The sequence below is a fragment of the Dermacentor variabilis genome, chromosome 5 (genome assembly GCF_050947875.1).
Source record: "Dermacentor variabilis isolate Ectoservices chromosome 5, ASM5094787v1, whole genome shotgun sequence".
NCBI lineage: Eukaryota > Metazoa > Arthropoda > Arachnida > Ixodida > Ixodidae > Dermacentor > Dermacentor variabilis.
The window spans coordinates 112,788,197-112,802,635 of record NC_134572.1 but is presented as its reverse complement, the minus strand read 5'-3'; the positions used below and the strand labels follow the sequence as shown (position 1 = coordinate 112,802,635).

The 14,439-nt window shown below is 48.2% G+C and overlaps 1 protein-coding gene across 1 annotated transcript in view; it reads left to right on the top strand.

Moving 5' to 3' along the window:
* Window positions 1–324: 324 nt before the first annotated feature.
* Window positions 325–14,439, top strand: part of LOC142583621 (disintegrin and metalloproteinase domain-containing protein 10-like) — a 38,653-nt gene continuing 24,538 nt past the window's right edge. The window contains exons 1-2 of the mRNA XM_075694112.1: window positions 325–589; window positions 8,756–8,974. Coding sequence (XP_075550227.1) covers window positions 325–589; window positions 8,756–8,974 — 484 coding nt within the window. The remainder of the gene's footprint in view (window positions 590–8,755; window positions 8,975–14,439) is intronic.

Sequence of the window (14,439 nt, the reverse complement as noted above, 5' to 3'; positions counted from 1 at the left end):
TGTTTGGTCGGGTTTCGTTTGGTTTCTTCATTGAGCAGCTCATGCAGGTTTAGCCAAGAACTCGCGCAGCTGCTTCATCTTCTTTTTCTCGCAGTGCTCACGGTACACGAGAGCAGGTGGCACGCACTCTCGAGGACTGCCGCGAGCAAGTTCAGCGAGCCGTCGTTCCGAACTGTGAAATCCGAAGCCCTCCAAGAAAGACGCCGGGTGAGAAGGCACGCAGCGGTTCCACTTCACGCCATGGTTGCCAGTCATCTCCGAGGGCCTGAGTGGATGGCAACGAGAGATCGAGCTGGGCTTCAACGCAACAGATCTCTAGCAGGCATGCGGGTCCAGTTCAGCCTTCTGCGAAAGTGGTCTTGGGCAGCAGGCCTACAACCTCCAGGGGAGCTCACGGTGCTGTGCTGCCATGGACACTTCTCACAGTCGATTCCTACAGCTCTTCCAACCATGATTGCGCCTGTTCTCGGACACGGCGTGACGCCTTCCAAGTTCTCCGCGTGCCACAACATCGATCGCGAAGCGACCTCGGACGAGCAACTCGCGGCACTCACTATCCCACCGCTGGTCGCAAAGCCAGCGCTGTCAGGTGACACGGCGCTGCCTTGGCGTGCCTTCTGGTGACGCGTCGGTCGTGTCTGCGTGCTGCGTGACCGGGTCGAGGCGCTCTTCTGCTGCGGACGTCGTCTGGAAGGCGGGATTGTGCAGCAGCCCTCCACCTCCTCCGGCCCGTTATCTCGATTCCGGTGGCCGATGCACCATAACTCCATTTTGTCGCAGCCTAATGGTGTCGCGGCTAGTCACGCAAGTGACTGTAATTCATAGGCGTACCGCCATATCACTCATGAACTATAGCACATCCATCAGGGCGAAATAAACGCGCACCTGCGCTATTCATCAAGTTGTCGACTTCTTTAGCGTGTGTTCAACGCAGCATGGCTGGCTGTCCATTAGGAATAAACGCGAACTTCTCCTCCCCGCGTATGTTTGTTTTACCGCGCAAAAGTCTGATGCAAGCGCAAAGTTGACAAGGGGGCTTGCCCTCATATCGCGCTGCTGCGAATCGTCTGCTTAGAGGGCATCTCTTTGCCTTCGCGACGCCTTCATTTTCACGTGAATTCGTAGACTGTCGGCAGCTAATCAAGCTACTCAAACACTTGAACACAGGAGGTCACTGGCAAGCATGTGAAACACCACCTGTGCCGCCATGACAGAACGGGAACACCGTGTTGCTTTTGCATGAATGCCTTGCCTACTCTCAGTCCTCTTTTTTCTGCACTATTCATTCTTTAATTTTAATTTACGCCTTCTTCAAAGCACACAATTCTATTTTGTCGCCCGATCACAGCACTCACCTATCCGGTGGACAGCAATTGAATTGTTTTCTCTCCTGAGGTAGAAAGTTGGTGCTAGTTTTAGACGATATTATTACACTGCAGCCTTCTATCGTTTCTTCCTTTCTTACTATTTTTCTTGTGTGTGTGTTTACACCTAACCAACTCATATTGATTCAGTTTTACATTGCATGGTCAACGCCCCTCAAGGTTATTTGACATGTTTTATGAGATCAGAAAAGCCTTGCTTGCGCACTTCTCATGGAGCGCCTTCATCCTCTTCTTATTATAGCACGGTTAAGACTTCTTCACTACAAACCGATATCTTTAGCTGAATTTCTGGCGCTTGCATAGGTTCTCTACGAAAAGTGAACTCCTCAATCTCAGAAGTGGATGTAGTAACGGATTCTTTATGCTTGTGTTCCGCTCTCACTGCAAATACGGGCTCACATATTTCAGGTACATTTCATTGTCGAATACACTCACTAAACGCTAATTATGTTGGTATGGGTGCCTGGTCACAAAGCATTAGTTGTGATCGACATAAGCTTTGCTAGGACCAGCACGTGCATCGGCTATCGAACCATTGGTTCATGTAGTAAGCGCAAACACATGTAGTGCTTGTGTTTGAAGACTCTCGAGCGTTACACAGGCAGAAACATATAGAACCTATGGCTGCATTATTCTCGTTTGTACTCATGGCCTAGTCGCATATTAAACTGCACTGGTCCCGATCTGGGGTATTCTTGGTGGTAGTTAGGATCGTTTGCACCAAATTTTGTATTCATAGAGGCTTTCCGCTCTAAGCATGCTTGTCAACTTATTGTATGCACGCACAGACAAGTCTTTTCTGCATTTTGCCCCTCGACATTGTAGACGTGATGGGCGTCACGGAGAAAAGGGGCCACTAAAATAAATTTCGGTGCCTTCCTGGGAAGTTTGCGCTGGGAGGCAATGAACTTGCAGAGACCAAAGCAAATGGTATCTTGCATAATGCAATCACAGTAGGCATTGCTTGTGGCAGACCCAATGCGAATTTTCAATTTGCTAATGTGGTACGGAGCCTCCCATCCGACCAATAGGCTCAAGCCAACCATGATCACAGGCGCTTCCGTAAATTCGACACCAAAATTGCGTTTCATAAACCACCGAAACTCCAGCGCTGCAACGCAAGTTTAGTGCGCATTTCGTGCGCAGCTGGTGCAAAATTTACCCAGCCCTACGCACAACGAGCTTATTTCGAGGTGCTATCCCTATGTGTACATTAAGAGACTTACGTAGACTCTTTCACGCCTGTGTAATTAATGTGCGACCGTCCTATAGTTACTAGACTGTGTTTTCAGTCCTGGTGCCCGTACATTATACATCATTGTGTTGTTGTGTTCATGTGTGTATCGTGCTTGGTTTATATCCTCTTCTTTATTTTCCGTTTCTATTGTTGCTGTAGTAGCGCACTAAGCTTGAGTGCTGATGACACAGCCTACCTTCTCATGCTTCTACCTGTAAAGAAAAAGAAAACTTAATCGGCCGTGTACACAGCCCTAACTATGACCGCTACCATGTAGCAGAGACGCTAACGCCGATATTTCCCCCACCCAACATAGAGACAGGACCGAAGAACATTAGCTCCTTGTCTGACAGACAAAAGTGGACGCCAGAAAATTATCATAAGACACCATTTTGGACCTTCGCCTTACGCTGAACCTGCAATGCCAGCACGAGCCATGTTACAATTTTTATAAGACATGGAACTAGCCTCGAGAGCTTAAATATGCTTATGTGTTAACGACTGGCATCATTGCAACAATATTTATGTAGATGTAGATGTACATCTACATATACATTAATTTTGTTTCATATGCATCTATATCTGCAGCAAAATAATTTTCTTCATCCTTACCCCTGCATCTTTCATGACCTTTTTCCCCTGCCCACTGCAGAACGGAACGTTAAAGCGCGCAAACTGAGGGCGTCCGTCCGGCATTTCTCTAAATAACTAAGCAAAACAAATACTAAAGTTTTTCTCCATCTGCTCAATTGCACAGGCTGCGGTCTGAAAGAGGTGATGCACCGCAATCATACGTTCCCATAATTTCCACCGCTTCTTGCACCGGGCATGTGCTGGTGGGCTAGTTGGTTAAGCATGATTACAACGACGGCGCCGAATAAAACGACACACGAAGAAAGGAGACACGAGGCAAGCACGTAGCGCCTACGTGCTCGTCTCGTGTCTCCTTTCTTCGTGTGTTGTTTTATTCGGCGCCGTCTTTGTAATCTTGCACCCGATTGTGCCATTTCACTTGGAAGTAACTATCCTCACGAGGAGCACCAAATTATTTCGCAGCGCATTGCCCCCACCCCACCTGCTGATCTCCACTAGAGGGAGAGGGCAGTTTAGTGGAAGTCAGTGTTTCCTACGCTCTCTCTCTCTCTCTCTCCTTGCACGGGCCAGCGCGCATGGAATAAACCTGCGCGCGCGCGACATGGCCACCATAACCATGCTGAGCGTGACGCCTTTCCAAAGCGAAAAGAACCCCGCGGCCAGCGAGAAATGTCCTCAGGACCAAAGAGGCGCAGTGGTCCCACGCCTCCTAACGAACGCCAGCGCTTCACACCAGTGGACGTCCGAGCAATAACGCATGGCACTTTACGTGTTCCGATGCCCTGTAACCATAGACCGCCTTTGAGATCTGCTTACCCTTCTGCCAAAGTAGTCTTGGGTGCTGGGCCTGCCACTTCCAATGAAGCCTATGGCGGGCTGCTGCCATGACCAGTAATACAGATTGGATTTCGCCGGCGTCTGTTTGTTGTTGCGTTTCACAGTCTACTGAGCAGAGTAGGTGGAGTGCTCGGTGATTGATTCCGCCATAAAAGTTGTCGCAGCAGGCTGTTTGCGAGTCCGACAGTATTGTTACCGGCTGTCCGATCCGATATCCTTCCGCTGCCGCTAGAGCAACGGCCACTTCTTCAGCCTCGACTACCTTGCAGTCTTGCAGCCAAGCGCTTGTTCTCTCTCGTAGCGCCGAGTCGACCATCGTTTCTACTGCATTCTTGGTTCCCCTCTGTGTCGACAAACAGGCACAAAACCACAAGAAGAGATCACACATAATATAGAATGGGTACCGGGACGCACGGGGGTGCCAGGCAACCAAGAGGCGGACAAGATAGCTCGAGAGTACACTAATTACCGAGCGTCCAACTCAGACAGCATCGAGGAACATGAGCCTGTACCCCGAATGTACTCGGCCATTTTAGACAGTTACAGAGGCAGCAGGAGACGGTGCGCCCCACCACACAAGTCCCTTAGCAGAGAAGAAGTTGTCGCATGGAGACAACTACAAACGGGGTCGTACCCTAACGTTAACGGGCTGAGTAAAATGCACCCCACACAAATAAGGACCAATTGTCCAGGGTGCAATGAGAAACCCACATTATACCCCATAACATGGGCATGTGAACGAACTTACGTAGTGCCAATCATATCACAGCCAAGTGTGTATCAATGCGAGGAACTGCTGTACAGCGGCGAAGGCCAGCTAGGTCTAGTGCAGCGTGCACAACAGACAGCAGAAGCGAGCGGAGCCCTTGACTGAGGGCAGCCGACCATTGCGATAGAGGACACACGAAGCAGCTCGTGAACACCTCCGAGGAAGACACAAGCAGGAAGACAACCCTGAAGAATCCACCCCAGCCGCAGAAGAACACAATTACTAGAGCTCAACAAAGTTTTCACTCACTCACTCACTCACTCACTCACTCACTCACTCACTCACTCACTCACTCACTCACTCACTCACTCTGCGCTGTCTCAAACGAGTCTTATGCAGTGGCTTAGCAACAGGGAGGGCCGGGGGACCGTGGGCCGCGGGCGCAAGGGGCCAGGGGGGGGGGATGTCATATACGCCTGAAGACACCCCTCTTTCCGCCGGCTTGACTGGGCCCAAATTGCAAAGAATGCTGCGGTATCCAGTAGCCCGAGCTCTTGCACCCGATGCGTTGCGCCGCAGAATTGTCAACTGCAGCTCTATCAACACCCCACGAAATAATTGCGCGAATGTGCGGGCTAAAAAATTTATTTCGCGAAATGGTCGCTAAACTGCTCGCCTTAGCGGAACGTTTCATGTGGGGTGCGCTCGTGCTGTGCGTCCATGCTGGGAGCAGGAGTCGCTAAACACACAGTGAGGCGTTGTAAGGCGTTGGGGTGCTTGGGTCCCTCCTCCGTTCAGAACGCGCAGCGAAGACGAACAAAGACAGCAGCAAGAGGGCGTTCAACCAGCGCGCCCGGCGCTCGCGTTTACGGCGAAGCGTTCGTTGAGAGCGGCGTTGCATAAGTGGCGCCGTCAAAAGTCGCGAATGGGATTCTCTGGATCGTCTTCAGACTCGGTTCGGCCGAAGAGTTTGGCGGCGTATGGCTCGACAGGCTGTAGTCGTGGGCCCGCCGCGATGTCCGGCTCGCTTTTACTTCCCCTCTCCCGCTCGCTCCGAGAAGCCGCTGCGAAACCTGCCGTTATGTTTTACGCTTTCCTTCTTACCCTCGAAAGTTTCAGAAAACTGTTGTTGTTGTGTGACTTCATGCCACAAGTAGAGTGTCTGTATCAGCTGCACAGAATTTTATTTAAAAAACGGTGAATTTTGTAAGGATATTTCCCGATCGAGATTCTATGAAGTTATGTCTTTTTGTGATTACTAGGAAATCGGTAGCGCGAAAAATATGGCATATAAGTAATAACCATATCCTTAATAATCCCGTAATTAGTACTTGTAGAGGAAGCACTTCAATTCGAGAAATGAGGACTCAAAGTCATATTATTAACTCAACAAAAACTTCTTAAACAAAATCGTTCTGGGCGCTACAACCTACAGTACTTGGGCACTGCGGGCGGCGCCCAGTATATCGCAGCAGCGAAAGAAATATGAAATAGTGGACCAGTGACGTTGATCCCTTAATCCTCTCCATTGAGAGTGTAGACCAACAGTAGTGCAAGCTTTCGCTGGCACGGGCTTCATCGAGGCCTTTTCTTCCTTTTTTTATGGTGACGCCAAGAATGGACGCGAAGCGTGCTCTATTCTGTTCCCAATCTTGCGCTGGTACCGCAGCTCGGATAATCACGTTTGTCCGTATAGTAGCAAATGAAAACAAGACTTTATTGATCAGAATGAAGAGAACTCGTAATTTTCATAGCAGTGGCGCCCGCGCAGCGGGGAGGCAGGTAGCGTTTTCTAATAGGGTGGGGAGATCAGCGTCACTGACAATCAATTTAATTTTTGTTTTCGCTCAGGGCTGCCCACAGACAAAATACTGCGTGCCATAGTACCTACGACGATTTTTGTGAAGTTGTTGTTGGGCAAGATATGAATGTCGGGCTTCAATTTTGCAAATGCAATATTGCCGCTAAAATTGGTAATTAAAACTTTATTATAAAGATATCTTTTGTTACTTGTGACGTTAGTCGTATTTTCCACGATGCCGCATTTGTATTGGCTGCCAAGCCTTACAGTCTGACAGAAGATGTGCACATGGGCTTATCAGACGTTATCAGTGCAGCACCCTGTGTTATTTGGCGCAGGAAAACAGCGTGTATATTTGCTGCATTCGCGATCTCTGGGAAAGAAAGTGAAGGAGAGGGGGACCCGGGGAACGTGCGCGGTATCCAAGGCGGCTGCACTGGTGCTGAAACCCGGAAATTGTCGATATCCTTGCCTTCCTCGACTACATCAGGGGGTGGGAGGGGGGGAGGGGGGTGACAGGAGACCTATGGGCCCTGGGTGCCAGACGACTTAGCTACGCCACTGGTCTTATGCCTGTTCTTCAACAGAGTGCGATGCTCCAGAAATTCTCTTCTTTCCACGACAAGCTCAACAGAGAAGCTATGCTCCAGACATACAATTGCCAGCCCCATTCCACTCTGCCCCTGCTTCCGCAGGCGCCGTTTCATGCAATTCAGGGAGGGTGAATTCGAACCAACAGCGTTTATGCGTGCTGCGTGACCTGGATGTGTTGCTGTCCATTCAGGGAGTCGACCATGGGGGTCCGAACACGCAGCATAACTATGTCCATCCTCGAATCATCAGGTCGACTGCGGAAGCAAAAGCGTCTACGCTCGGACTCTGTCGGCCACGAAACTGTTGCGGCAAATCGTAAAGTTGGCACACGATAAAAGGGTACATGATAGAACTAAATAAACGCGTAATACTGCTATTTGTTAAGTCGGTTGTTGTGGTTACACTCCACATAGTCGTGGTGCACTGCGACCAAGTAGAAAACAGACATTGTTTCACTTGACTGGCCGCATGGTGGCCTCTAGGTTCCGGGGACCCCTAAGGGGAAAATAAGAATGGTAAAGTTGAGCGAAGCTTCGATATAGATTCACCAAAATATTATCCTTTTGAAGCAGACAGCCACGTGAAATAATTTGCACTCGAACAGGACATGCATAAGTACGACAGGACACTGCATGCTCAGTCTCACAGCCACGTAAAGTAGCCTGCAAACATGCAAAGAGCAACGAATTATCAAATGCGAATGTTTTTCTTCGTTTCTTTCTACTCTAATTTGTGATAGTGTTACATTGTTCTCTCATTTTTGTCTTGTTTCGTCCCTCGCAAAATTATCCTCACGAATCAGCGTTATCATGTGCCAGACGTTAACTCGTATGTATAATACTGATAAATCTCCGTTAGCGCAGCACCGTAGTAAAACTGTTGGCGAACAAATAATTATTGTTTTATCATGAAGACATATAGAAGGATATGACTAAGCTCCCGCTAGATTTAAAGCACATTATTATATTGCAGTCTTGGTTGGTTTGGTTTGCTATTCTTCATTGAGTGGCCCATGCGCACTCAGAAGGATTGGCCAAGAAATCGCATCGCGCCTTCATCCTCTTTTTATATTCCTATCAACGCAAGGCTTACTATAGTATTGATCAATACTTTATCTCATGTATTCATAGTTTATTTTGCATCTTGGATTATTTGTTTTCCTTTCTTTTTTCATGTTATTTATTTATTAACCATTTATTTTATTTCATTTATTGAATCATATTACCCCCCAATTCGTGGCCTATCCCCCTCAGTGGTTTTGTGCCATTAACTGAGGCTTCATCATCATCATCAGCATCATCATCATTATGCGGTGCTCACGGTACACGAGAGCGGGTGGCGCGCACTCACGAGGACTGCCGCGAGCAAGTTCAGCGAGCCGTCGTTCCGGATTGTGGATTCCGAAGCCCTCCAAGAAAGACGCCAGATGAGAAGGCACGCAGTAGTTCCACGGCACGTCACCGTTTTCAGTAATCGCCGAGCGCCCAAGTGGATGGCCACGCGAGATCGAGCTGAGCCGAGTGGGTTTCAACGCACCAGATCTCGAGCACACCTTCGTGACGAACTCGCCCTTCTGCGAACGTGGTCTCGGGCAACAGGCCTACAGCCTTCAGCAGAGCTCATGGTGAAGTGCTGCCGTGGCCAGTACTCCCAGTCGACTCCTACAGCTCTTCCAACTACGACTGCGCCTGTTGTCGAACATGGCGTGACGCCTTCCAAGATATCCGCCTGCCGTAACATCTATCGAGAAAGGACCTCGGACGAGCAGCTCGCGGCACTGACTATCCCACCACTGGTCGCGCAGCCACCGCTGTCAGGTGACACGCAGCTGCCTTGGCGTGCCTTCTGGTAACGCGTCAGCGGTGTCTGCGTGCTGCGTGACCGGTCCGAGGCCCTTTTCTGCAGCGGACGTCAGCTGGAAGGCGAGATCGGGCAGCAGCCCTCTCCAGCCTCCGGCGCGTCGTCTCGGTTCCGGCGGCCGATGCACGTATAGATGCATTTTGACGCCGCATGATTGTGTTGCGGCTAGTCGCTCAGGTGACAGCAATTCACAGGCGTAGCGCCACATCCCTCATGAACTATTACATATCCATCAGAGTGAAATAAATGCGCACCAGCGTAATGCATTAAGTTGTCCACTTCTTTAGCATGTGGTGAAAGGAACATGGCTGTCTATCAATTAGTATTAAATGCAAACCTCTCCTTCCCGCATATGCTTAATTATTTTTCTGCACGAATTACTGATTCAAGCCCACAGGGGAAAGGAGGCTTGCACTTATAACGCCCTGCTGTTATCTGCCTGCTTTGATGCCAACTCCTCGCCTTCGCGCCGCCTTCCTGTATACGTGAATTCGTAGTTTGTGTACTGCTCACCAAGTTTCTCAAACACTTAAGCACAAGACGCCACTGGCGCTTATGTTAAAATTATGGCAATTATGTTCAAATTTTTCTTACTTTCAGGAACGGCACTCGCCTGCGTCCACAGTGCAAAAGGAGAGAGATGTAATGAGCTTAAATCACTAGGATGGGTCGGTGGTCTAAGCAGGGGTTAGGGTCAGTTTCCTCAAATAAAATGGAAGTGAATAAGAATTAGAAAATCCAAGAAGACCTAAGCACTTTTACGAATTGTGAATGCTGAATGATTAATGTCCACTTGAACGCTGCTTAGTGGTCCTTCGTGTATGAACTCTTCGCGGACAAGCGCGCCCGTTGAGACCCTTGGTGCGTTTTCGTTTGTCCTTACCGAGGCGCAGAAACGGCAAGAAACGCGTAGGTAACGCAGGCTTTCAAGAGGGAGAGAGAGAGGGAGCGACGGTGACCTGACGTCGACGTGATATCCTCTCCCTCACGCAACACCTGGCGCGCTACTTCGGCAGCAGGTGTACTCTTTCGCCCGCTCTGCTCTGTCGAGGCGTGCTCGTGTCGTAGCGTCGCAGCCAGTAGGAACTCGGCGGAGGCTTTCTCATCACCTTACGTCGCAGTCAGTGGAAATTCAGGTGCCGTTTCGCTGCTACAGATGCCGGCTTTCTTGCTATAGGAACCAGTTAACGCTTTCGCATCAATAAACAAAAGCTAAACATTCCTGCAGAAGTCATCTTACGATGACTGTCGACCTTAACGCGATTAGCCTTCAAGTAGTTTAACGAAAAACTGTATTGCTGTATGTACAACTCTTTAGAATATTTAGTGGGCATTCTGAGAGCTCCATTGCTTCGGCTACATGCAACATACACTCTATGTGAGTTCAGCTTACTGATGCGTTGTTAGGCTATGTCTCGAACCCTGCTCCATACGGTTGTGTGGCGGAGGCTTCGGGTTGAAGAAATCAGAAGCTCGGATTTACATCTTTGAATAGTGAAAAACGGGAAGGTCAAGTGGTTAGTAATGGGCGTCTGGATGAACCCCGTTTCCATGGCGCAGAGCGACCTGATTTCACTCCACACCGTCATTACACCACCTCTGTTGCAAACCTCCCTGCTCGCTATGGCCAATCAATTACAGGTCCCATCCCGCCAGGACGACAGCCAATCAAGGGGCACAAACGACACGGTCGCAGATGGTATATCAGACCGGCGGCCACACCAAGTTCCAGTGTATGCGAAGGTGAAGATCGGAGTGGGAGAGTAGATTGTTAACTGGTCTTCTCCGCTGCTTCTCTATGAGGGCCGGTACCAGTTCGGGGCGGCTTTCTTCCGGGTAACGCCCATGAGCCCTTTGCATCATCTAGGCGTCCCCTGGAGTGGCAGCTCTTTCTTCCCTTTCAGACGCTTTTCCTCTGGTGAGGGAGCTCGTTACGGGAAAATTAGCAGTACCCAGCATCGCGTGGGAACTGTCCTCCGACTACCTTCCCAGCGCAGTTCTCGCATTCTACTCTTGCGCGTGACAAACATCATGTTGTCTGCTGCAGTCTAACGCTACTCTGGTGATCTGTAGTGAAGGCACGACAACGACGGTGGACGAAGAAGGAACACACACACACACGCACAGGGCGCCACTTCCAACTATGTTTAATCAGGAAAGAACGCCACTAATTTATACAGGGAGCGCAATCACAGTTTCTCAGTGCGCATTCGCGTTCAGGTAAAGCAGTTCTCTGCGTGATAGGGGTATTGACGCAACACTTACGCACTTATCGCCTGCTTCAATTATCATTTTGGCCTCAGTGGTTCCCTACATATCTTTGACCACATGGTTCCCTAGATATCTTAACCTTAGCCAAAAAAGTCGACTTACTCGCCCTTCCGCCATCGATACTTTAGACACCAGGCACACCACTTCTTCTGAATCTCTAAGACACACTGCTACCACTTTACCCTTTCGATTCCTGCAGTGCCACGAAAGCTGATTACAGCGCCTTTGAAGCACAATGTAACAGCCCCGAACATTGCGTTCCGCGACAAGCTCGAGCGGGAAGCTACGCCAAGCAGCACCATCGTCCCAGGTTCTCTGGCTGCAGCCAGTTCTCCTAGGTCACACTGTGCTGCTCAGGTGGGTTTGCGCTAACCCATCGTTTTGTCTACGCTCTGCGAACCATCTGAGGAGCTACTCTGGTCTGCACGCAATCTGGGATTAGAGGTCTCGCAATAGCCAGCGCTCTATTCCGACGCCTTGCGTCAGTCTCAGCGACAGAAGCAGACACTGTAGCAATCCGACGCCGCCAAAGCAGGTGGTCATTGATCAAATTCAAGTGTGCTGAGCTTCAAGTATATTTGCAGACGGAGCTAGTTGCGAACTATGGGCTTAATATAAGCTATATACAGTATCCTTTAGAGGGTGAAATAAACGTCCTATGGTGCTTTTCCTAAAATTGTTGAAATCCGTTTGCACGTGCTTTAATTAGTCGCGGTGCACTGACGCTGAGGATGAGCGTCCTCTCAGGTTTGTTGGCCTTTCATGCATTTTAGTCGCTTTACGAAGACGTGACATTTCACGAGAGCGTGGAAATGTACCCCATGGTTCCGCGAGTAATGTTTCTTGTTTCCGGTAAAAGATTTAATTCTACCCCGTAGGACCGCTGATGCTCGTCGTCGCTTCGCAGCGCTGAACTATACGCATATAGATTTAATGGTGGCCCATATGGCAGTGGTCGTTACTAAACCATCACACGAGCACACTATGGGATATGATGATGATTATGATGATGATAATAACAACTATGTGGGCTACGATCGCGGGCCTCAAAAATAGGTTTCCTAACGTTTTCTTTTTTATATATATAGTTTGCGTTTCAGTCTCCTTTGTTTCTTGTTGGGTGCACGTTTCATTACTTCCAGTGCGGTCAATGCCTCTAGTCACATTCATATCATATTCTGGGGCAACAGCAACAGCTGTGGCGCATAACTACACTCTGGGGGATCGGCCCAAAAGAAAGGCCGAAGTAAGAAAGTATATTGTAAGTTTCAATAAATAAATCTGCGAACCTTTTGGGAAAAGAGATAGGCAAACAGCTTGTTAGTAACGGGCTCACTTCTGTTCTTACAAAAAGTAAAGAAAGAACAGGTGGTGCCCAGTGTCGGGCTTCCCTTTCTTTCTTTCTTCCTCTCTTTCTATCTTTCTTTCTTCCTTAAAGCTGCTCGCTCGTGCACGTGGGCTGCCGAAACACCACGTGCTTGCCAAAATCAACACCTTATAAGATGTAATGATGATAATAACAACAATAAATGATTTCCGTGCCTGACGCATAATGCAAATACGTGATCTACACCCCCCTCCCAGCTCCAATACAACGTTGAATGTTCTAAAACGCACAATTTTGATGCGATGTATCCTAAAACTAACAAAGGTATCACTGTTGCACTGCACAAACGACACGAGTATTTCACGAATGTAGTGTATAGGGCTTTGCTTCACTGTGCCCCACACAGGGACATTTCCCTGACAATGTCGCCATATAGCGGCTGCTGCTGCTGTTGACGTGCGATTCTCATCACTCATCAAATCGCCGAATTGATTCACACAGCCTTCTTCGGTTACTTCGATGATGCATAGGAGGTTCCTTCTTTTTAGCAGAGTACTATGTTAGTCGAGTAAGTGCATAGTTAATTCGACGTACCCTGGTGCAATGTATAAAACCCGTAGGAAAAAAAAACGTCACATAAAAAGCGCCAGATATTTTTTTTTGTAGTTGCACCTAAATGAATTTGAGAAGGCGACAACTAATATATAACCTTAGTTAAGATACGCACTATAAACCACAGAAGCACGGCGCGCGAAAAAACTATCAGAAAGAATTATAAAAAATATTATACTCATTCTGGTTGCACTAGGATTAAAGTAAGTGCTGGTAAAGGAAGTTTGCGTCGTTCACACTGCCCCTCTTCACTGAGCTTGTATATTGGGTGTTACGTTCTCGAATAAATGTAGTTTCAAGTAAAATGGCGTTCTTCCTGTCTGCTTATTTTTTCCACAGGTTTTATACTTTGCACCACAGTTCATTCGAATAAGGTTCCTTCTCACTGCAATTAATGCGTGCGTAGTAAAAGGGGAAGAACGCGTGCCTTCTTTCCTTCGTTAAAGAAATTACCGCAGGCTCCATCGCCCCTTGACTTAATTAAGTGCTGTTCCGTAACGTGAGCCTTGACAGAACGTATGTTGTCACCGTGTCTCGACGACGCAGGCAGGCAAAAAGGCAAAGGAGGTATAGGATACACGACAGCCTTAAATTGTATTTTCATTAGAGCTTACATGCACTAAAAACGAATAGTTGCTTGTAACATGTTCTGCCGGAAATAGATTTTCCTTCCATACCGAAGTACAATAGTTAAATATATATTTCAATAATAAGAAATAATTAACAAAATGCCTAATATAGTAACTAGAAACTGGAATTACATTAACAAAGAACTCTCTTTTCCCCCTTTTTTGATTAAGTACAGCCTTTCTCGCTTTCCCTGATATATTGCTTACATGTTAAGCGAGATATTGCTAAAATATGCGGTCTGGATAATATAGACAGAACCAACTACTATGTATGCATTTCCAAACAGCGAGGCTCAGCCAGACAGACGTTCCTTCAGTGTCTGTGTTCAGAAAAAAAATGTATTGATACACAGACGATGAACATCACCAAGTACCGCGGCACCTTCATTTCATGAACAGTCCGCTAGAATGGTGCATTGTGCTATGTTACGTACGCGGCCAAGAAAATGACTGTTGCTAGAGTCATAGGATTAATTGTCTAATACCTTGGTACCACTATGCGTATACATGCACAACACCCCATTGTGAATGAGCCTTTTGCTCGAGCTGTCCCAGGGCTGTTATGCATTCCATGCAACCAGCT